Raw genomic sequence first — 24,237 nt, 5'->3', positions numbered from 1 at the left:
AATATAAAATTTTGAATGAAAAATTATTTAAATTTGTAAAAAAAATTAAAAATGAATTTCTGGTGGGCTTCGTATAAGAACACATATAAAAACCTTTCTCGAAGTTCCATGGTTTGACAGTGTAGTTCGTTTGTAAGACTATTATTGGTTAAATTAAAGGCAAAACTGAATATGTTTGACAGTGAAAGAAAACACGGAATGTGAGTAAGCTGTTTAGACCAGTGTTGTCAAAAAGATAATAGCTTGAAAATCACCCTTTATAATTTGAGGTTAACTTGATTTTATTACCGAGGTAACTTTGATTTAATGCTGCAATGCTAGAGGTTTTAACCTACGTAAGCACACAAATGCATTTCAAGTCATTTCTTTCTTATACGACGTCAATCGGAGGTTATTATGTTATGCGTTTTTCAACAATTGTTACAAATTTGGAAAATTTTTCATTCAAAAACTTCAATTCAAAAATTGCTTTGACAGTTCATTGTCCCCGCAGCTGTGTCGACACGTCTTCCTGTATTCTTCTACCATGAAAAGCCTGATGAAATCATCAGTTTTTTGGTAGGGTAATTATTGTGAAATTATTTTGACGTCTTTCATCCAGATCAAAGCTTGGGAAAATTAATGTTTCAACATTTTTAAAATGTTTTTTTTTTTTTCAAATTTAAGTAGATTTTTATATAAGTATTTTAGTAAACGATATTTATCGGAAATTTTTGTATTATGTGGCGTTTCCACTGCACTTGATTCGCTCTCTATTCGTTGTTTGACCCTTAACTATGAAAAAACTACCTAATTCTTCACACAAAATTTCCTGAGCGAACACTCATATTTGTACGTTGTTCAAATCAAATCACTCTCAGAACAACGAAAAAATTTGTCCCATCCCTAAAAAATGAGAGCATTTATCGAAAAAATAAATTATGACATTTAAAAATTATAAATAGAATAATTTAATGAAATTTTAAAAATTTTTGGGAAGACTGAAAATTATGAATGAAAACTACAATGTTGAATGGCGTATGTACATTCAAACGAAAGTAAATTTTGTTTTCTCTCTCATTCGAGGTACGCATTTGGTCCACGAGTTAAAATTTCTACAGAAAACTGCAAACAAAATAGTCAATATTTTCAAAATGTTTCTATCGGCAGAAAAAATATTTGACAAGTGTCTCTTCAGCAGAATTTAAATATGGAAAAACACAAAAATATGTTCAAAATGTCAACATTTACACAAAAAGTTGAAAACGTGAATGAAAATTGTAAAATTAATGATATAATAAATCTTTGGGAGAAAAACAATAATTTCTTACATTCATATTAGTGAGAATTTCATGTATTTTCGTATACATTCCCTTTAAAATCAACAAACAATTTTTTTGAAAAAAGGAATTATTTTACTATGAATTACGAATCGTGCCGTATGAACGGGTTAATTCGTGTACCTAATTCTGAGAGCGAACAACGTTGTTCGGTTTCCAATGGAAACATGCTATTATGCGTTTTTCAAAAATTTTTACAAAGTGGAATAATTTTTCATTATTCATAGGGTCATTATTGTGGAATAATTTTGACGTCTTTGCTCAGCGTTTCTACTTTTCATTCCCGTTCAATTATTCTTTTTCTGCATATAACAAAAAATTTTGACAATTCGATCTGCAACTAATTATTATTATATTTCGCCTACATGAAATTTATAGTTAATAATTTTATTGATTAAAATTTTTATTTTATTTTAATCCACCGGCCCAGATAAAACAGCTGTTATGGTGAAATGCCCTCATATTTAGTTATTTCTTGTAGAATGGCAACCCTATTGCACGTTAATTTGACATTACGCCTATGCCTGGCACTTCGTAAACAAAACGGTGGGGTGAAGGGTGGTCGAAAGGTTGGGCAAACAACAAAAAACGAAAGAAATTTTTTCACAAGCCACAGCGGACACAATCAATCAAGCAGCAGCAAGCACAAAATAACAAAAAACTTGAAACATTTTCTGTTACTTCTTTTCGATTGGAAAACGTAGAAAACGCTTATTAAAATGCTTTAATTTCGACACAAAAAGACAACAATACCCAAACGGAATTTCCCATGCATCAATATACGCTAGCAATGAGTGAAGAGCTCGAATTAAATCATCTGCAAAATGATGCTGATGCTGCAATTGGTGCGGATGGCGGTGGAGGCGATGTTATCGGTGTTGGTATTGGCGGTCCAGAAATAGTTCCCACAACCAGCAGTAGCAATTCCAAAGCTGAGTATTTTATACAACAATTAAATTCGAATAATTTCAAGAAGTTGGCCCTATGTATGGTCCTGGGTTTTATTGTTTATCACGGCATACTCAATTGGCAATATGGTGAGGGCCCAAAAGAAAAAAAGCCGACGGCAATTCAAATGCAGTTTTGTTATCATATTGCATTTTCTACTTTCAGGAAGTGATTCCTGCCAGTGGCTCCTGTCGAAGGGACGTTTTAAGGGCAACAATGAGTGGCAGCCCTACGGCTGTATGGTACATAAGTATAGTCAAACGTAAGTTTTTTTTTTTATCTTATATTATCTGACGCGCGTTTAGTATTTTCTTGCCCAAGGTCTTTAGTTGTTCATATCTAATGCTCGGCAGTGATTCATGTAGTATAATGAAATTTGTGTGTGATTTCGTGTGTTTCTTCATTTTAAAGGGGATTACAATGTTCTGGCTTGCTTGCTGATAAGAAACCCCCCGAAATGAATAAGGTACCGGCATGAATAATAATTAGTGGCAACAAGCAAATTATTTGTGTATTTATGTTCAACAAATTACCACAGAGTGAACACAGCGCTGTTCACTGGAGTGCAAATGTTTGTTGTCTTTACAGGGTCATTGACATGAAGTTTATTGCTGCTGTAATGGAATTGCTTCTTAAATGCGATACACTTACAATGACTTATCAATCCCTAGGCTATGGTGTTGCCGGCTGCATTTTTTGACAATGTATAAACAATGAAATTGGCAAAGCAATTTCCTTTCATGTCCCTGTTTGATACAGTACCAACACTACGTTCAAAATTTTTTTAAATCTAAAACTAAAGAACCTTTTAATATCCTCCAACACCAATCAAAGGCCTTCAATGTAAAGAAGGAACATGAGACTGAATGTGATGCCCGCTTTAGGTTTTAGAATGATCTAACATTTTACTTGAAGATATAACAAGCTTCAACGTTATATGGCTTCATTCTGATCGTAGGATGCAAAAAAGCGTTTGTATCAGTGAAAAATATCTGTTAAATAATTGGTGGACTTAGGTCCACGATTTAGAAAAATTTGTCTAGATATTTGATATAGGATGTGTGAAATATGAAGAGAACCGGATTCTTATTTCGTATTTCATAATCGTTTTGGTTTTTCAAAATGTTGACCCTTTGTGGGGGAAGTACCAAAAGAAATGTTCCGATCTCTACCATCTTAATAGCAGATCTTGTGTTGGTAGAAATATGGAAATGTTTCACGTCTGAGTGGTATTGGATGTTTCACGTTTTATGAACTTCATGGATATTCAACATTTTGACCCTTTGTGGGGGAGGTACCGGAAGGAATGTACCGATACATCCCATCTTCGCAGCAGATCTTGTGTTAGTAGAACCGGATGCTAATTTCGGATTTTAAAATCGTTTTGGTTTTTTCAAAATATTGACCCTTTGTGGGGGAGGTACTAGAAGGAATGATTCGATCTCTACCATCTTTATAACAGATTTTGTCCTGATGGAAATATTGAGATGTACTTAGTCTGAGTGGAATTGGATATTAATTTCGCTTTTTATAAGCTTCATGGATACTCAAAATTTTGACCCTTTGTGGGTGAGGTACCAGAAGGAATGGACCGATATATCCCATCTTCACAGCAGATCTTGTGTTAATAAAAATAATGGGATGTGTGAAATATAAAGAGAACCGGATGTTTATTTCGGATGTTATAATCGTTTTGGTTATTCAAAACATTGGCCCTTCGTGGGGGAGGTACCAGAAGTAATGGTCCGATCACTAACATCTTTATAACAGATTTTTCTTTTTATAAAAATGTGGAGATGTGCCACATCTGAATGGAATCGGATGTTAATTTCTCGTTTTATGAGCTTCATGGATACTCAAAATTTTGACTCTTTTTTGGGAGGTACCAGAAGGAATGGACCATCTTCACAACAGACCTTAGGTTAATAAAAATATTGTGATTTGTGTAATTTGAAGACAATCGGACTCGTGCATCACATTTTATAAGAGTTTTAATTATTCAAAATTTTAACCCTTTGCGGGGGAGATACTTGATGGATTTGACCGATATTGTCCATTGTCCACCTGACTTAGCATCGATTAAAATATTAAAATTTGCAAAGTTGGAGCAAAATCGGATTATCCTTTCTCTTACTGTAAAATATTTTCTTTTAAAAGTTCGACGTTTTGTGGGGGAGGTACCACTAGTGGACCGATATTGCCCATCTCTGAACTTGATCTTAGTTTTATAATAATATTACGACGTACCAAGTTTGGATCAAATCGGATACTCCATCCAAGAGTTATCGTACGCACCAACAAGCCATACAGACAGACGAACGGACGTACATCGCTAGATCGACTGCAAATGCTCTGAAACGGATTTGGTCCAAAGAGACCTGGGGTCTAAAACCGTTATATCGATGAGGCACGTTTTGGCCGTATCAAATGATATATACCCTCTATAGGAACGTGGATGATGGTATAATCACCCTTTTGATACTTTGCGATTATAATTTATAAGGCTTGGTATTTGTTACGAGAAACTCTGCAAAATATGCAAAAAATTAAATATATCATATAGTGAACCCTTAGGTATTTTTCTCCTTTCGTCTGGTTCTTCATTAAAATAACTTCTTGCCAAAATTTTAATTTCCGAATTTCATATATTTCTAAAATTTCCCATTTCAGAGACACCCGACGATGTTTACGTTATCTCGCATTTTGGGGCTATAAAAATCATTTTATATTCATTGGCGATTATTCGGTGCACGAGGTCTATAAAGAGTTCATAAATCATTTGCATCCAACGGACGATGCCAATGATTCGCAGCTACAACAAACACCTGCCGATACAGAATTTGATGATAGCAAATTGAAAATGCGTGTCACCTATATTTATGCCAACGAAGTGTCTGAGGCTTTGCTGGAGACCCTATCGAAACTGCAAGATACCAAAGAGGTGCGTGCCGTTTTCATTGTGGGTTTTACATATCGGAACTTTTTAAAAGGCAATGTCACCGATGATTTGCTGAAACAATATCAAACGAATTTAACACGACTCGTTATGCCATTCGATCAATTGGTGGCCGGAAAATCAACAGTGCTGTGGAAACTACAGGATCGTGTCAATGAAGAGAAATTAATCGATTCATGGAAATTGATTAAAAATGAAGATATCGATCGTTTAAATCGTATTGCACGCAGTGTTTTTCGTTATACAGATGCCACGGTGTGGGAAGCGGCATGGCAAATATCAAATGGTTTGGTGGACACCGCCATTGATGGGTATAAACTGTGTACACTGGGTCTGAAACATTATACCCAGCTGTTGCTGAACATGTACTGTAACGATAACATGAACTATAATGATGGCAGTTGCTGCAGCAGTGCTGAGCCGTATACCGTATTGCAAATTGTTACCTATGCTGTGTTTGGAGTATGGTGAGTATTTTTCTATAGAGCTTCGTAATATTATAGTTGTATTTAGTTGAGTATTTTAGTTATCAAATGTAAGTATTAGGTGTTTGCCCTCCTTGTCGATTTTGCACAAATAGCACCCAATTTCTTATGGGAATGGATTCGAATCAACAGAATTTGATGTTCGTAATAGAGGACAGTAACGGACTTCTAGTAGTTGGGTTCGTCAAAAGACTACACAAAGTACCTTGACATTTGTCCTAAGCTTTGCAGGGTTGGTGAATACCGTGAACAGTCAGCATTGAGGGATATCTTGAAAATTTCGTGCAAAGCCGAATAAGGCCAGAGTGCTACAGATTGCCGATTGATAAATCACGTTAGTTATCTACCCACCACTTAAATCGCTGGACTCTCCTTAACCAAGAAAAGCTAATTGGCTTGAATTCAGAAAGTGCACCAATCTTCGCATAGAAAACTGCCAAAAACTTCTGATGTTCGTGTTGCTGAAGGGGATTTTTCGTGACATAATCCTAACTGGAGCGGTTCTGGCAAAAAAAAAGAGATAAAGGGTCTGCGGTCAACGCTCAACACGAGTTATAAATACCGTCACAGAGCCCAGCCGAAGAAGGCGAAAGCGCCACAGTTCGCCGACTGATAAATTACGTTAGTTGTCTACCCACTACTCCAAACACATCTGATGTTCGGGTGGCTGAAAAGGATTTTCGTGACATCATATCAGCTACGGCGGCTCAAGCGAAGGAACGTCATGAAGATCTGCAATTCTCCGCTATTGATCCCATAGTGAGGAAAGATCACCGGAAGACCGTGCGAAAAGGGATTGCAGGGCCTTAGTCCAAATCTATGTCCTTTGAGAAAATACCATCCGAATCTCTTAAACAGCCAAAGTGTTGGGCCCTGAAGGAATCTCAATGGTAAAGCTGAAACCCCAGAATAAGGCAGGAGTCGAGCACCTTATCAAAGTTGCTTGATACACAAAACCAGACCAATGTGTCGGAAAAAATTCGTTCAGGACAGTTTCACATCTGTTTTCAATAGCAAAACCTCTAGAGTAGGAAGGAAAGTTTTGTCAGCAGCTGCACTTTAGTCGATGATCCAATTACACCCGTAGCATTTATTGGCAACTTTATGCTATAATACGACGCCATATAATTACCTCCTAAAGCAGATAAACCCTTATTGCCGCTCTTCCCTTAACCACGGGAAAGCAAATCTGTCTAATTATCGAAAGTTCAAAGAAGTAGCCAATACTTGGATATGATTTTATACAGACGATATATGAATGAATGAATTTTGAAACAATTTTAGAGTGGGGACAACAAAGAAAAATAATTTCAATCTATTGCAAAGCATAGAATGCGGATAAAGTTGACATCTTGTAAAGTCGGTAAGGTTTGGCTATGTGAATCAGTGTTCTGTGAAAACTAGAGATACGAAAGGGAGCAGTATTTAGGTTTGTCATAACATCGCCCTGAGATTTGTAACCGGACACCTGCTCGTAAGATCGGCGGATCATCTTTATAAGGAGTTTAAATGCAATAGGGACGAAGATACATGGTTGACCTCTCGTAAAATAGGTCAGAATTGGCTATGGAAAGCAGTGATCTTTGAAAACAAACGCTACGATTTGAGAATTGTGGCAAAACGACTTATCGTAATGTTCGTAGATCATATACATGACGAGTAGAACGTGCAGTAAAACTGATCAGCATGCGACACAGGCCCACATGACAAATAAATTCTGTGTCGTCGTGGACCCAACATATACAGGTTGCGCCCGTCATGAGTCTATAACCCGATTGAGATGAATCAAAACGGACTCAGCAGTAGATCATAGTATTATTCATACTGGTGGTATCAACAATGTCATAAATCATTTAGAAATAAATTCATTCTTGTCAATAAAAAACAGGCTAGTTTTGGTCCAAATACGTTCAGATTCTGCAAGTGGTAAAAGCCCACACACAATTCTGCTGCTCTTTTCAATTGACCTTTATTCACGCCTCTAATCTACCAAAGTAGGCGAGTTATTAAACTTCCTTGCCTAGCCTTCCTTGTCGACGTAGCTGCTGCAACAAAAACTCTCTTTTGAATGTGCATGATTACAGTCTATGGAAGTATCTGAATTTTAAATCTTGGCAATTAGCCAATGAAAAGGTATGATAATATATTAACATTTCTTATCTCACCTCCATAAAAAATATGGAAATTAGTGTTTAATCTCTCTTGTGGTTATCTTGACAAACAATTGGAAGTGAAATATTATGAAATAATTATGCATAAGTTTAAATAAGAAGTCAACTGGGCACCTTACTACTTTTAGGTAGCCTAAGTTTTTTAAGACTAAGAAAAAAATATATAAAAGTTTATATTCCAATTGTACATATCTTTACAGCATTGTTTTGGTGTGCGGCATATTCTTACGGCGCTGGTTATTGCACTTGCGTGGCCATACCCTCTACACACCGCTGAGGTCAGAACGGCCTGGCCTACATGTAGCTCCGGCAACTACAACACCCAACGCCAATATGGCCAACGGAGGATTGGCGTCTACGGGCTCTACACTCACCCTTACCCGCATCGATTATTCAACACCCATTGTGGCCATGGCCATGTTGGGCATCATCATGGCCTATTTTTATCTATGTGATCGCACAAATTTCTTTATGAAAGAAAACAAATACTATTCCGAGTTTAGTTTTTGGATACCCGTAGGTTATGTTTTTGCCTTGGGTCTATTTTTTACCGAGGATTCCCGATTTACCAAGGTCCTTAATCGTGATCAATCGGATGAGCTAAAGGGCTGGATATTGTTGGTGGTGCTTATTTATTATATGACTGGTGCTGATCGGGTGTTACCCATACACATGCACATTAAGTTGCTGTTGAGTGGTTACCTCTTTCACACTGGCTACACACATTTCTCGTATATGTGGCAGACGGGCAACTCGGGTTATGTTCGATTTTTCCAGGTTATGTTCCGTTTGAATTTCATGACAGTCATTCTGTGCTTTTGCATGAACCGTCCATATCAGTTTTATTATTTTGTGCCATTGCTATCGTTTTGGATGTGTGTGATATATTTTTTACTCTCGCTGCCGCCGCGCATTACGGCCAGCACCGTGGAGGCGAATCCCTTGCATTATTTATATTTAGTTGGGAAATTTGTGGGCTGTTTCAGTGTGGTCACCATACTCTTTATGTCGGAGGTGTTTTTTGAGCGTATCTTTGTGACACGGCCCTGGAAGGCTTTGTTTGTGACCACCGACGATGACATACACGATTGGTGGTATCAATGGAAACTGGATCGTTATACGGTCATGTTTGGCATGATCTTTGCCGCTTGTTTTCACATTGCTCAAAAGTACAGCATTTTCGATGACAACAATCATGGCAATCTCTTTGCCAGGCGTACCTCGATAACGGTCACCCTCTTGGCTGTGCTTGGTGTGGGTTTCTATACGGCATTTTCATTCCTTTGCCGCAATGAACAGAACTGTGAGGAAATACATTCGTATATTGTTTTTATACCGATTATTGGTTATATTATATTGCGGAATATATCGGGCATATTGCGTACCAGATATTCAACATTTTTCGCCTGGTTCGGGCGCATATCTCTGGAGCTGTTCATATGTCAATATCATATATGGCTGGCAGCTGATCGTCATGGTGTTTTGGTTTTGCTGCCAGGATTTCCAACACTTAATATGATTATTACATCGTTTATTTTTGTGTGTGCCTCGCACGAGGTACATCGTATTACACAAATCTTACTGCCATTTGCAGTACCCAATGACTGGAAATTAGTTACACGTAATTTTATAATATTTCTAATATTACTAATACCCATAGCTCATTCCGATGGTATGTTCTAGAGTGGTGGTTAAGGGGGACCCCTGGGGGGAAGGGGAAGATATAGTGTCGCCATTAGTGTAGTAGGATGGGGGTTAGTTTTATAGAGTAGTTACAGTAATCTGTCTCTATGGTTGATGGGTTGAGAAGAGAGAGAGTGAGAGAGAGAGAGAGTAGGGAGTAGAGAGAAGAGAGATTGGGTCAGTTTTTCTTATTATTTCCTTCAGCTAGATAACACAAAAATAAATATTATTACAAATAATAATTATACAAAACAAATCTAAACATACACATCTCTTAAACTAGACAATTAAAAACAAATCTATTACAAAAACACAAGAAAAATAACTCTGCTTAAACGTTTATTAGAAACGATTTGTAATTGAAAAACAAAAAAATGAGAATATCTATGAAATGAAACTAAGCCTAACAAGTCAATTTTAAGTATTTTTTATTAGTAAGTTCTAAACTGCTATATTATAGACTATGTAAAGAAACAAACACACACAAAGGAACTATGTATTTATTTTGTTTTTCAAATAATTTTTATTTAGCAAAGAAACATAAAACATGGCCATAAGGAATTTAAAGACGAAAATCAAATTCATAAAATTAAAGCTAAGCTTCTGGGAGCGCGTTAAAGAAAAATTAATTAAATTAAAGCTGAGCTTCTGGGAGTCCATCAAAGGAAAAAATGGAATTTACAATCCGTCTTTATACCCTACACCACATAGTGGTAAGGGCATTATGTCTTTGTGCATTTGTTTGTAACATGGAGAAGGAAGCGAGATAGACCCATAGTTATTTTTGAGGATCTCCATGGAATCACTTTCTGAGTTGATTTATCCATGCCAGTCAGTCCGTCCGTCTGTCCCTGTATTCTTGTGAACAAAATGCAGGTCGCATTTATTATCCGATTGAGATGAAATTTTGCACAAATCATTTGTTTGGCCCAAGGACGAACCCTATTGAAATTGGAGATAATCGGTAAACATTTAGATTTAGCTCCCATATATATCTTCGTCCGATTTGCCTTTTATTGTGCACTAAACGTGTTATATCAACCCGAATAGTATGGAATTTTGCACATACAACCAAATTAGGCCTGAAAATAAGTATGCCAAATGATTGATCGAAATCGGTTCAGATATAGCTATAGCTCCCATATATATTGTTCATCCGATTTGTTATTTATGTCCTCCGCAGCCGTAATATGCACTCCGTAACAACAATATTTGGGGAAATATATCAAATGCAGCTCAGAAAGACCTTTATCTGATTTCAAATTAATTGTGCTCCAAATCGGCAATACAAGTCCGAATTTAAAAGATACAAATGTTTCGGCATATTTAGTCCTATGAACTTTAAATTACAATTATAATCATAGCGTGTATGATTAAATTCTCCCATCAAATCTTTAAATTGTTATGTGGAGCTCTACTAAATTAGCAAAGTGGTGTAGAGTATCATAAAGTCGGCCCCGCCCGTCTTTAGGACTTTCTTTACTGATTTTTTGTCATGAAAATTTGTATTCCCAAAATGTAATACCCCACATTTCTTATGGTCATGTCATGGCCATACGGATTTTAAAGACGAAAATCGAATTCAAAAATTTAAAAAAGAAAAGCTAAGTTTCGGGGAGAGCGACAAAGAAAAAATGATATTCACAATCCGACATTTTTTAAAAATTTATAAAAGAAAAGTTAAGCTTCTGGGAGAGCTACAAAGAAAAAATGGCATTCACAATCCGACTTTTCTGGTCATGAACATTATTACTCCCAAGCTATAATACCCCACATTCCTTATGGCCATGTTTGCATATAGTTTTGCTTCTATTTGTTATCTTTTTCTTTCCAAAAAAGAACTTAGTAATATGCACACTTATTTATTTTCGTACTTATTAACTTAAAATTTAAAAAAAGAAAGATTGTTTATTATTTTTTATTTCTTTGTTTTCGTTTTTTTCCTTATAATTTTTATAGCTTGGCTCAAGCACAAAAGAATCAACAACAACTAATTAAAATTAAAACAAACAGAATGAAAATGCAACAAACAATAAATGCAAATTTTGAAAATATATACACAATAAAGAACGAAGAAGCTCAAAGATCAAATCACCAATAACAAAAAACAAGGTGAACAAATTTTTGATTTTCAATACTGGCGATTTAGAAAAAAAAAAAAATAAATGACGGCGTCTAAGAAGGTAAGTTTAACATTTTATTAATTTTTTTAAATACATTTTTGGTAGAAAATTTTATTGTTTTGGGAATGACTCAAGATTCTTTTTCCAAGTTAATATAGATTAGACAAATCCGGCAGGTGACGAAATGCAATTTTGTATTTTTCCAGAGGTCATACATTATGAAATATTTTTTTAAGAAATTTCCAGTAAGAGGTATTATTTTGATATCGAAGAATAATTATACTTTACTAGCAAGTGCCTGCTACTTCATCTGCGAAAAGTCCACCTTAACATTTTAGATTCGTTTCAAAAGGGTTTGTTATGCCTTTTTATATCCTCCACCATTCTATTAAGGGTATATTAACTTTGTCTTCTGTTTATAACTCGAAATATCCATGTCAGACCCAATAAAGTATATATATTCTTGATCAGCGTAAAATTCTAAGTCGATTTAGCGATCTCCGTCTGCTGTCTGTTGTAATCATGCTATCTTTGGCATGAACTGCGATAGAAGGCTAAAATTGTGGACACTTGTGTATTTTGCCAGTAAGCAGGTCCACGTTTTCATATAGCCCCCATATAAATTATCTCCCAGTTGTCGATATTTTGATGATTTTAAGAATATTTTTACCGGAATTATATCAAATTTCGCATTTAAAGTTCGTTATAGGTACTAAAGCCTATGACAAAACATTTTTTCTTGTCTTCGTATAGCTCCCATATAACGATACATCCCTAAATTCGATATTTTGATGATTTTAGGGACAAGATTAACCGGAATTGTTTTAAATTTCATAGTTGAAGTTCGTAATGGGTATTACAATGTATGACAAAACAGTGTGTATGTCTATCCACGTCTCCCAATATTCGGTATTTCGATGATTTTAGCGGCATATTTTGCCGGAATTGTTTTAAATTTTGTATTTAAAGTTCGTAATGGTTTCTACAGCCTATGGCAATATTACTTATGAAGGAAAACGTCCTCATATAGCCTCCAAATAAGAGGTTTCATTTGACAGATATTTTTTATGGATTTTTTTTGTTTTCAAAAATTTTCAAGTTCCTTTAAAGTGGTGGTGGGGGGGGGTTGTATTAAAAGTTCGGCCTGACCGAACTTACCTGCATTTTTAGTTGTTAGTACTTAAAATGCACAATATGTTTAGTTCGACGAAGTTTTTCATCGAAACGAAACTTCGTACTAAATTTTCATAGTTCTCAATATTCAAGTTTTCTTTTTTCGGAAAACGTTTACCTTTGGCAAAAAAAAAAATTCTTCAAAATCTTTCGTTTTGAAGTTTACCGAGGAGGATTTTAGTTAAACCATTCCACAATGGACCTACAACCAATTTTTCTGTCCAAAATTATTTCAACGTAAACCATGGAAGTCAACAATAACCACCTCAATATAAAATTCCAGAATTTCAGCTCAATTCCTTCAGGTAACAACAAAATTAGGTTAGGTTAGGTTAAAGGATGTGTGGTTGCGTAAAAACAACAACCACTCCACTCGGAGACCTATTGGCCCATTGTGATCATCCTAGTCTAGAAAGAAGTGGAAGTGAGATAAGAAAGATAGTTAGTGTAGAATATAGGATTTAGAAGAATTAGAGAAGCTAGTGGGTTTGCGTCCACGGTGTAATCAACGTGTCGTCCTTAGCCATTTTAGTCTTCTGGCTAATTGAAGAATGACTGCTGGTTCTGTTTCGGAGAGGTATGACAGGTCAGGCAGTAAGTGCTTACCCAGAAGCCTATGTCTTACTCCGATGAGGGTAGGACAATGACAGAGTAAGTGTTCCACCGTTTCTGTTTCTTCCTCGTCCTGACATAGCCTGCAGTATTCAGTGTCGTCACCCCCCCATTTTGAAGTCATGGCCTTTATGTTGCAATGACCTGTAATTAGGCCCACCACAAGCTTCAAGTCCAACTTCGTCATGGACAAGAGTGACCGTGATCTCCGTTCGGAGTTCACCGGCCAAATCTTTTTGGAGATGTTGCATCCCCTTCCAGATAGCCAGTTCTGTTGAAATCTTCCAAGATAGTGTTTATGCAAAACTTGAAAGAAGTGGCATAAAGGTGGCTTCACTGAGCTCTCGATCTCTAGATCTACTGACTCAGATCCGCGTCTGGCCAATTCATCAGCAGATTCATTGCCAGATATGTTGCAGTGCCCAGGGACCCAACAGAGCTTGACAGCTGACTTAAACTTTTCCAGGGCATTCTTGCACTCCAGAACAGCCATAGACTTGATTGTGAAAGAATTTAGAGCTTTTAGGGCCGCTTGACTATCGACATATATAGTCACCGGTCCATCCCGTTCGTTAATTCTATTATTCAACAGTTCTATGGCCATTCTGACAGCAAAAATTTCTGCCTGAAAAACGCTGCAATCGCTGTTTAGCCTGAAGGATCTTCGGATACTTAGGCTTTCACAGTAGACTCCAGCACCCGTTCCACTTTCCATCTTTGAACCATCAGTATAGACCGCTATACCGTCGAAAGGTGGAGTGCCACGGGACCAGATATCCCTGTTTGGTATACGGATGTCAAGTAGATCAAAGCTGAGCCTAGGGAGTATAGTCACTAGCTATAGCCTGATTACTTACGTTTTCCACATACTTAAGAATGACAGAGTGCCCGAAGGGTTGACTCCGCCATTGTCCCAATTCGTTGAGTCGCAGGGCACACCTAGCAGCTAGTTCCTCTACAAATAAGCCTAAAGGCTTTAAGTTGAGTAGGGTGTCTAGAGCGGATTGTGGCGTGCTCCTGACCGCTCCTGTAATTAGTAGCGATGCGACTCTTTGTACTTTGTCAATATTCTTGCTGAAGGTGGTTTTCCGTAGGGAATGCCACCACACAAGTCCGCCATAGGTTAGGATTGGTCGGACGACTGACTCATATATCCATCGGATAATATGGGGTTTAAGCCCCCAACTCTTTCCTATGGAGTTCTTGCAGGAATAAAGTGCAATTAAGCCCTTTTTCGCTCGCTCCTCGATATTCCTTTTCCAGCTTAACTTCTGGTCTAGAATGGTACCGAGATATTTTGCTTCCGAAGAAAGGCTTAGAGTTACACCATCCAGCATTGGGAGAGAGAGGACGGGTATTTTCCGCCTCCTTGTAAAAAGTACGAGCTCAGTTTTAGATGGGTTCACGCCTAAACCATTGCAGCGCGCCCATCTGGAGAGTTTAACCAGAGCTCCCTGCATAAGATCTGTAATAGTTTGCGGAAATCTCCCAGCAATCAGCAGGACCACATCGTCGGCGTAAGCCACGACCTTTGTTCCGCTGTGTTCCAGATCAAGTAGAATGTTATTTATCACCAGAAGCCAAAGCAGTGGTGACAAAACGCCTCCTTGTGGAGTACCCCTAGTGACCGTTTTCCTAACAGAGCACTCCCCGATGCTAGAGTTGATGATTCTGCTGCTGAGCATAACATCAATCCAATCGACGAGAAGTGGTGGCACACTAAGTCTTTCGAGAGAACTGTGAATTGCCTCTAATGTAACATTATTGAAGGCCCCCTCGATATCGAGGAAGGCCGCCAACGTGAAACATGAGCTGTTCAGGTTCTTCTCTATATAACCCACGACGTCGTGCTGCGCTGACTCAACAGATTTGCCTTTCATATAGGCGTGCTGAGCAGTGCTTAAAGAGGTCAGGGGTATTAGAGATCTGATCTCTATGTCTATTAATCTCTCTAGCGTTTTCAATAGAAACGACGAGAGACTAATAGGCCTGTAGTCTTTTGGAAGAACATGACTTGGCTTCCCAGCTTTGGGAATGTAAGTGACTGTAACTTCCCTCCACAGTAGTGGGATGTGAGAAAGACGCAAACAAGCCTTAAATATCACCTCCAGGACTGGTATTATCTCCGCCGACGCATGCTGTAGCATGGCGGGGATAATGCCATCTGGACCCGGTGACTTAAAAGGTTTGAATGAGTTAATGGCCCACAAAATCTTGGGGGTGTTAACAATACTATTAGTCAGATTCACATCTTCCGTCCCACTATGCTGACTAGACCGTGTTGCCAATCGGTCAAATACCGCATCAGAGCAGTTCGGAAAGTGAGTACTGGCTAATAGATTGAGAGTCTCTAAACCTGAGTCAGTCCAGCTACCATCAGCCCGCTTTATACTTCCAATGGATTTTGGGTCCTTTGAAAGTACTCTACGGAATCTGGAGGCTGCGTTGACATCATCTATGGACTCGGTGAAACACACCCAAGACCGTCTCTTGGCCTTCTTGATCTCACTGTTGTACTTATTGAAGGCTAGTTTATAAGCTTCCCAGTCCGTACCCAGTTTTGTCTTGTTGGCCTTATTGTATAATCGTCTGCTAGTCTTCCTGAGTTGAGCTAGGTCTTTCGACCACCAGACAGGCTGGTGCCTTTTACCCGGGAAGGTTAGCGGACAGGCTCTTTCATAGCTGCCGATCAGGATCTTTGTTAACAACTTGACGGAGTCGTCCACATCCGATGCCGAGGCCACTGGAAAATCACCAGTGGACTTAAGCATCCGTGCGGTATGCTCCGCAAATTGATTCCATCGAGCCCTTCTCGGGTTCCTATGCGGTTTTTGATTCAATCCCTCTACCGAAATTTGGAATGTTATTTTCCGGTGATCCGAGAAGGAACACTCAGTCGAAACTTTCCAGTTCAGTATAAGTGATTCATCCATGTTAGTGAGAGTGAGATCTATGACCTCCTCTCTATTCTTAATACAAAAAGTCGCCTCCTTTCCCCGGTTACAGATTTTGAGATTATGAGATAAGATAAAATCAAAAATGTACTCACCTCTGGCATTGGTGTTACTACTGCCCCATTGAGAGTGGTGAGCGTTTGCATCACATCCAATGATGAGTCCGCCTTTTCCACCCAGTACTGAGACCAGCTCCTCTACCACTTGGCCTGGTGGGTCGGGGTGCTCGAAGGGAAGGTACAGGGAGACGAGGAATAGTGTTTTGCCCGTCCTAGTCTCCAGTCTGACCGCCGTGGCGTCTCCTCCGCTGAAATTGTTAAGGAAGATTAAGTTTAAGTTTTTCTTTGCGACGATACACGTTCTAACCTTTTCCCCATTGGAGGTGGCATAGGTGATGTACCGCTCACTCCCTAGCCCAGTTACCTTATTCTTAAAAATGTAAGGTTCCTGGACCAGGGCTATGTCAACTTCAAGCTTGGAGAGGGATAGGAGAAGCTCAGCCCCAGCTGCCTTGCAGTGATGCAGATTAATCTGCACAATGCTAAGCAGCTGTGGCTTCGTTTCTCCTACTGCGACGACGGCGTTAGACGGAACCGAATCCATCCTGTGCCGAAGTGCAACTTCCCTCCACGAGCCTGAAGGTATTCCTGGCCAGCAGTATCAACAGAGACCTTTATGACCAGGCCCCCTCCCTCCGTACTTGAGCCAACTAAGCGCCAGCCGTCCGTGCAGAGATTGGGATTCTGCTTCCCCAATATTATCAGCACGCGTGCCGGGTCCACAGAGGGCGGCGGCACCCATGCTGTTAAAATCCTCCTGCAGGGGATATCCTTCAGGGATACAGCAGCAAGTGCACTTCCATCCCAAAGTTCCTGAAGGCCTGCTACTGCGGTCACGAGGAAGTTCTTTGACTCCTCATTTTCGCAGCAGATGACCTTCACTCCCTTGTAGACGGTTGCACTGCCAAACTGTAACTTGGAAGGATCCTCCCCCAGGAAAACCTGTTCCCTCAGACGGTCCTCAATGAGAAGCCACCGACTTTCACTGATTTTGCCTTCCGGCTCAGCTCGGTCGATGACCGCTACACGGAGATTGTCCGGGTACAGGGTTTGGGAGTGTTTTCTCTTTCTTGATGGCTGGCTTGAAGGTTGTGGGTTGGTGGTAGCAGGCTTCGCATTAGCAGACCTAGGGTCCACTAAGGCTGCTTGCACCGGCCTTGCCACTACCTCCCTACCAGCTACAGTTGCTGGCGTAGAAGCCGCAGTTGGCGGAGGAGGAGGTTTGCCCGTTAACGGTTTCTTTGCCTCGGGATGTGGTTCCTCCGTTGACCGTCCTCTCTTCATCGTTACCCGAGAAGAGGATTTGGCCTCCTTTGGTTCCACTGGGGCAGAATTTCCGTTAGGGGCGTCCTTCCTTTTGTTCCTCCGTTTTCCTGAGTTAGAAGTGGTGGGGGCTACACTTGCTTCCGTTGGTGGTGCAACAGCCGAAGCTGTCTTTCCACCGCCGGGAGAGGTGTTGCCCTTCACCCCAGCCCCACTAGTTGGCTTATCCTCAGACGGATTTACCTTGTTAGTGGGGGCTGTAAAGAGAGAGGCAAGGTCCTTTTCGAGTGTACATTTAGGCACTTCCGGATGGTTCTTCTCGAACTTCCTTATTGCCTTCATGTTCACCCTAATCAGGGCTTTTTCCCTCTCTGTAATTTGTAAGGGTTCGCGACCGATGAAGCTCTTACAGTACCTCACCGACCTTTTGTAACCCTTCCTTATTTTTACCTCCTTCGATCCGGAGGCATCGCGGTTGGTTGGAACTTCAGTGTCCCTTTCCACGACGCCATCCTCGATCCGGAGGTTGGTCGCATCGGTAGATACCGATGTAACCCCTTCCACAGGAGTTGACCCCCCCATGGCAGCAGATTGAGTGCTCTCTATAGTTTTTGTAGCTGTCTCACCCCTCAAAGATGAGGGTATGACGGTGACGTCAAGTTCCTCATCGGAGAGGGGTGAGTCATTCCCAAAACCGGAGGGCACACTCTCTTGGCTGAGTCTTAGAGTGGTCTTCTCTAGAAGGGCGGACAGCTGTTCACTCTGTCGCTGTATGCTTTCACATACTACGTCTCTGTACGTTTCCAGAGTCACGTCCCCGCCCGAAGTTAAAATCTTGTCCATGGCCATGTCCTGGGTCGACACCTCCGAAGAGGTGGTTGATTGGTTGTCGGTTAGTGTTTGTGTTTTTGTTGTTGCTTTTTGTTTAATTATTTTCTCCATAGGTTATCGGGACATTGGAGGTGACGAGGTCCGCCATGACATAGCCTCCATATCATGGTAAGGACTTGGCAACTAAGCCTGTTACTCGTCGAGGCGCCCAGGTATCGACGAGGCAACCGTTCTAATACAGTCGGTACCCTGACTGCAAACCTTGGAATACTGATGGGCACGGTTTACGTAACACCCCAGCATTAGGGGGTCCGTTACGGTGGACCAGGCCGTTGACTGGATAGTTTAGGGGCGCCAGTGCCGCCTCGTCGAGACCAGGGATCACGGGCACTCGGGTATTTAGTCCGAGACTCTCCCCCTAGAAACCGCTGAGCTGTCCGCGACTGCTTATTTGATTCGCAGCTGCCCGATATATCTACCGGGCGTCCCACTATCCGCAACCCGTGGACGCGTCCGGTAGCACTCAGCTATGCTTCCGCGAACGGCGGAAACAACAAAATTAGTAATATTTAGTACGCATATCCAAAACAATCTACATTTTTTCATCCTAGACACCAACAGTTAACCAAAATTAACACTTTTCGTGCAATGCTAGTACGCATTTGCAAAACAACCACCTTATCTCAACACCAGAAACCAACAGTTAAGTAAATATTCAATTTCAGAATTTTATCTCTATTCCTTCACCCAATACCAAATTGAGAAATATTTAGCACTTTTCGTACAATTATAGTGCGTATTTGCAAAACCACCATAAGATCTTAAAAAACAGATACAAACAAAGACATCAATATCAAATTTCGGGATCCCAGTTCTATCCCTCCACTTTTTATTTTTCGTACAATTAAAGTACACATTTCCAAAACCGCCTCCATGTCTCAATTCTAGATACCAACAGAGACCTCAGCATTAAATTTCAGGATTTTCTTCTCAATTCCTTTACCCAATACCAAGTTAAGTACTTTACGTAAAATTATAGCACACATTTCTTAATAGACACCAACCGTTGCATCTTTATCAAATTATAGGATTTCATAACTATTCTATCACCCAATACCAAATTTAGTAATATTTAGTACTTTTCTCAGTTACAGATACCAACAGAGACCTCAGTATAAAATTTGAGCATTCCAGCATACCCCATCACCAAATACCAAATTCAGTACAAATCTCAAACACAGATACCATCAGTAGTCTAAGTATCAAAAATAAAAACTATCAAATATTAGAACGGTATCTCTTTACCTTCACCCATTATCAAATATAGTACCATTCAGTACTTTTCGTATACTAATACTACACATTTTCAAAACCACATTCATATTTCCTGGCAATACTAAATTTAGTACTATTTAGCACTTTTAGTACAATTATAGTACACATTTCCAAAACCAACTCCAAATCTCAAATCCAGATACCAACGGAGTACCCAGTACCAAATTTAGTACAAATCTTAAAACACAGATAACATTGTAATCTGAATATAAAAATTCAGAATTGTATCTCTTTTCCGTCATTCAATACCAAATAGAGTTCTATTCAGTAATTTTTGAACAATTATAGTACACGTTTCCAAATCACCTACATATCTCAGTTACAGATACCAACAGAGACCTCAGTGTAAAATTTGAGGATTCCAGCTCCACCCCTTAACTCAGTTCCAAATTTAGTACAAATCTAAATATCAAATTTCAGAATTGTATCTCTGCCCCTTCACCCAATACCAAATAGAGTACCATTTAGTACTTTCGGTACAATTATAGTACTCATTTCCAAAATCACTACAAATGTCCTGGCTATACATTAACAGCGATCCTATTACCAAATATCAGATTTCAAGCACTATCTGTTCACCCAATGCCAGATTGTACCAAATATGGTACTGTTTAGTACTTTTCGTGCATTTGTTGTAAATATTTCCTCTTTATCAACACACAAACCTACCACCAACCACCCAACACAAAATTTCAAAATTCCAGCTTCAACAGTTCGCCCTAAACCAAAATGTTCCAAATTTAGTACCATTTGGTACAGTTCGCATACTTAGTACACATTTCCGATATGAGCTTCATATATCTAATTTACTTTCCAACCTTGATTCTCATAGCAAATTTTAAGTTTTCAGCTCTATCCGTTTAAATAATACCAAATGTTACCATTTTAGAAGTTTAGTGCCGTTTTAGAACTTTTCGCAACCTTAAAGTTCTAATTTCCACATATGTATACGGGGTGAGATAAAACAACAATACTTTTTACAATAATTTTTACATTTTTTTAAATTTTATTGAATGAAAGCAAAAAATGTCGGAAATAGCATCAAATTTTAGAATAAGTTTAGATTTGTTCGAATTGGTCAGCTTTGGTACGAATTATGACCTTCAAACGGTCAATGGAACCGTCACACGTTGCCCGAATGGAGTTCTGCGGTATTTTGGCCCATTCTCGGCGAAGCGCTTGCTTGAGGTGATCGACACTTTGGTATTTTTTTGTGCCAACCTTGCTTTCCCAAATACTCCAGACACAATAGTCCAATGGCTTGGTATCCTGAGATTTTGGTGGCCATTGTGTGCTTGAAATGAAGCGAGGAACCTCGTTTTGTAACCATTCTTGGGTGGCGCCTGCTGAGTGCGATGTTGCTGAGTCCTGTTGGAATGTCCTAGGACTGTACACAACCTCCAGAATATTTTCGCGATACCATTCGCCATTTATTCTGATGCCACGGTCGATTAATACGAGCGGAAAGCGATCATCGGCTGTTATGGCGGCCCATACCATCACCATGGCCAGTGCTTGAGTTCTGGTGGCCAACCGAAGGTGCACATTTTCAGCTGACCTCTTTAGGAAGTAAACACGATCATTCTGTTTGTTTACAAACTGCTAGACGACGAATTTTTTCTCATCGGAGAAAACCAAATTCGCCAGTTCACCACTTTTGGCCAAGCGAAGCAACTCTTTAGCTCTTTTGAGTCTATTTTCGGTGGTGATGCGGTGTAAGTTCTTGCATTTTTTGGAATTTCAATGACTTTACCACGAGCTCATTTTACAATATTTGCCCAATGGAATATTGCGATATGTTCAGCTCACGAGCAATTTTTCGGCCTTTGCGACGCGGGTTTCGATTAAGTCGCTTCATTACTTTTCAAACCATTTCTGCTGATGTTGCTGTTTTCTTCCGTCCACTTTCTTGACGTCGGGCTACGCTACCAGTATCACGGTAACGATCGATGGTACGAGACACAGAAGATCTATTCACATTTAAATGCTGGAGAGCTCTGACGATAGCCACTTGTGGTTTTCTAGCCAAATATAAAGAAATCACACTATCACGCTTGAATTCCATCACGAATAACCTTTTTTCTGGAAAATTCTCACCAAAATGCTTTTGTACGCTTGTAAACAATAAAATGAGCTGCCACTGGAATAATTTTAACAGTTGTTGGACGAGTGGCTTAGAGTTTTTTCATCTCGCCCTGTACATTTTCAATATGACCTTCATAAATCTAATTTACTTTCCAACCTTGATTATCATAGCAAATTCCAAGTTTTTTAGGTCCATCCGTTCACATAATACCAAATGGTACAATTTTAAAAGTTTAGTGCCATTCTAGGACTTTTCGCAATCCGAAAGTTCGAATTTCCATATATATATATCCTCCACTCTATCAGTGACTCTCATTCTAAATTTCAGAATTCTAGCTTATTCTGTTTGTCTAATGTAAACTATTAAATTTTTACTATACTTTAGTATTTTTTCGTTCCTTTTTAGTACAAATTTTTAAAAAGCCAGCCTTATCACACGCCTACGCACTAACACTGGCCCTCGTGCAATATTTCAAAACTCTTTTTATAGGAAGATAGATTGAGGCCATATATTTTACATTTTGTAAGGTTATTTAAGAGCATAACTTATTACCAAAGAGAATCAGAGAACTGCGCATAAATAAGAGAACACAAAAAGCTCTGTGTTCTTGCTTCTCTCTCTCTCTTTCTCTTGCAAACGAAAAGAGTTGAACAGCTGTTTTGTCGTAAACTTTCGTAAACCTTCATCATATCGTCGTTGTATATGTATGTCACACGCAAAAAAGCAACAATCAGTTGTTGCTTATATTGGCCAGTACAATGACAGGAAACCGGATGCCAAATGTCTTTATTGCCCATTTCGGTGTTTTGGTTTCCTTTTTTATGGTTGTAAACAAAATTATTGAAATATTTGTCCACTGTTTTAAAAAATGTCCTTTGAATACATGTTGATCACAGGGATGTGTGTGTGTGTGAGAGGGATTATTACAATAACTATAGTGCCATGGCACGTGTCATTGGTTACCATGGTTAACTTCTCGACATGAGTTTGTGTCTCTGTGTGTGTGTGAATTGGTATTGGGGGGAGACACAATTTAAGGATATGATGGAAGGCATGCGATGGCATTGTTTTTGTTCTCTCAAGTCATTACCATCATCATAAGTAAATTCCTGTAGACATTTTGGTTTTATTTTTCCAGTGAAACGGGGGATTCAAGGCAAATATCTATATATGTATATATATATATATACATATGCATGTATATATTAATATGTCTATATAGATAAATAAGTACAACTTGAGACAACCTTGAAGAAAAATTGATAAAAGCAATAAAAATTAATATTAAATTTATTTTTCAAGGTTAAATATTTGAATAGGAAAAAAATGTATCCGTTTACTTGGGGGCAAGGCCACTTCACTTATTGGTCATTATCTATCCTCTTGAAATAAATTAGTCTAACAGAGCATAATACTTAATTAGAAGAATTAAGTTACTCTATCTCACAAATGCAGAATATTTGTTGTATTCATTATTCGGTGATTATTTAGTCAGTAAACAGTTAATAGAAATCCAAGGGTCTTCTTTAAATGGGAGAAATATTGTATGCCTTCGAGAGATGGGGTAAAATTTTCAGGACGTCTTCAGTGTCTTCTATAGATTGAAGATCTTCCACAAGTTTTTCTTAAATAAAAAGGTTTGTAAAGGTTTTCGCTTTTGAAAGGCCTTCTATACGAAGAGGATCACCCACATGTATTCTATTTGTAGAAGACCTTCTATAGGTCTTCCATAAAACTTTTTAAAATCCTTCTTTAGTACACAAGTGCATGAAATGTACTAAATAGTACTATATATGGTACAATTTGGTATTAGGTGGACCGATAGTGCTTGCAGTTTGAAATTTGATTTTAGGGTCGCTGTTCACGTGTAGTCGGGACATATGGAGGTGGTTTCGGAAATGTTTACTATAATTGAACAAAAAGTATTAAATATTACTTAACTGGTACTTGGTGTGGGCATAGAGAGATATATAGGTACTGCTGGTGTCTGTACTTATTTTGTTAATGTGTACTATAATTGTACGAAAAGTACTAAATAGTACTTAATTTGGTATTGGGTGATGGAATTGAGCTGAAATCCTCAAAATTTATTATCAAGGCCACTGTTGATGGCTGTGGTTATGATATGGAGATGGTTTTGGAAATGTTTACTATAATTGTTCTAAAAGTACTAAGTGGTACTAAGTTGGGTATTGGGTAAAGTGAAAGAGCAGGAATCCCGATTGAGATTTCGAGGTGG

At 38.9% G+C, this 24,237-nt stretch overlaps 2 protein-coding genes across 2 annotated transcripts; one reads left to right on the top strand and one right to left on the bottom strand.

The window, feature by feature from the left end:
• Window positions 1–1,840: 1,840 nt before the first annotated feature.
• LOC101896007 (N-acetylneuraminate 9-O-acetyltransferase) lies at window positions 1,841–11,673 on the top strand. The gene is made up of 4 exons (XM_005181959.4): window positions 1,841–2,356; window positions 2,433–2,529; window positions 4,938–5,690; window positions 8,080–11,673. The coding sequence occupies exons 1-4, from the start codon at window positions 2,089–2,091 to the stop codon at window positions 9,560–9,562; spliced, it is 2,601 nt and encodes an 866-aa protein (XP_005182016.2). The 5' UTR covers window positions 1,841–2,088; the 3' UTR covers window positions 9,563–11,673.
• Window positions 11,674–13,175: 1,502 nt separating this feature from the next.
• LOC131802207 (uncharacterized) lies at window positions 13,176–18,051 on the bottom strand. Its single transcript, XM_059121900.1, has 2 exons — window positions 16,520–18,051; window positions 13,176–13,266 (listed from the first exon to the last, which is right to left on the bottom strand). Exons 1-2 carry the CDS (start codon window positions 17,025–17,027, stop codon window positions 13,262–13,264), a joined length of 513 nt encoding a protein of 170 aa, XP_058977883.1. The 5' UTR covers window positions 17,028–18,051; the 3' UTR covers window positions 13,176–13,261.
• Between the last annotated feature and the right edge of the window lie 6,186 nt (window positions 18,052–24,237).

This window comes from Musca domestica, unplaced genomic scaffold, assembly GCF_030504385.1.
Source record: "Musca domestica strain aabys unplaced genomic scaffold, Musca_domestica.polishedcontigs.V.1.1 2, whole genome shotgun sequence".
Classification (NCBI taxonomy): domain Eukaryota; kingdom Metazoa; phylum Arthropoda; class Insecta; order Diptera; family Muscidae; genus Musca; species Musca domestica.
This window is presented reverse-complemented; position numbering and strand designations above follow the sequence as displayed.

What these genes read in the sequence shown, in the direction of transcription:
- LOC131802207 (XM_059121900.1), bottom strand. Translation starts at nt 17,027, where the DNA reads ATGGATTCGGTTCCGTCTAACGCCGTCGTCGCAGTAGGAGAAACGAAG.
- LOC101896007 (XM_005181959.4), top strand. Translation starts at nt 2,089, where the DNA reads ATGCATCAATATACGCTAGCAATGAGTGAAGAGCTCGAATTAAATCAT. An exon ending in GTACATAAGTATAGTCAAAC is followed by an intron (nt 2,530 to 4,937) that starts GTAAGTTTTTTT and finishes TTCCCATTTCAG; the next exon opens with AGACACCCGACGATGTTTAC. An exon ending in TATGCTGTGTTTGGAGTATG is followed by an intron (nt 5,691 to 8,079) that starts GTGAGTATTTTT and finishes ATATCTTTACAG; the next exon opens with CATTGTTTTGGTGTGCGGCA.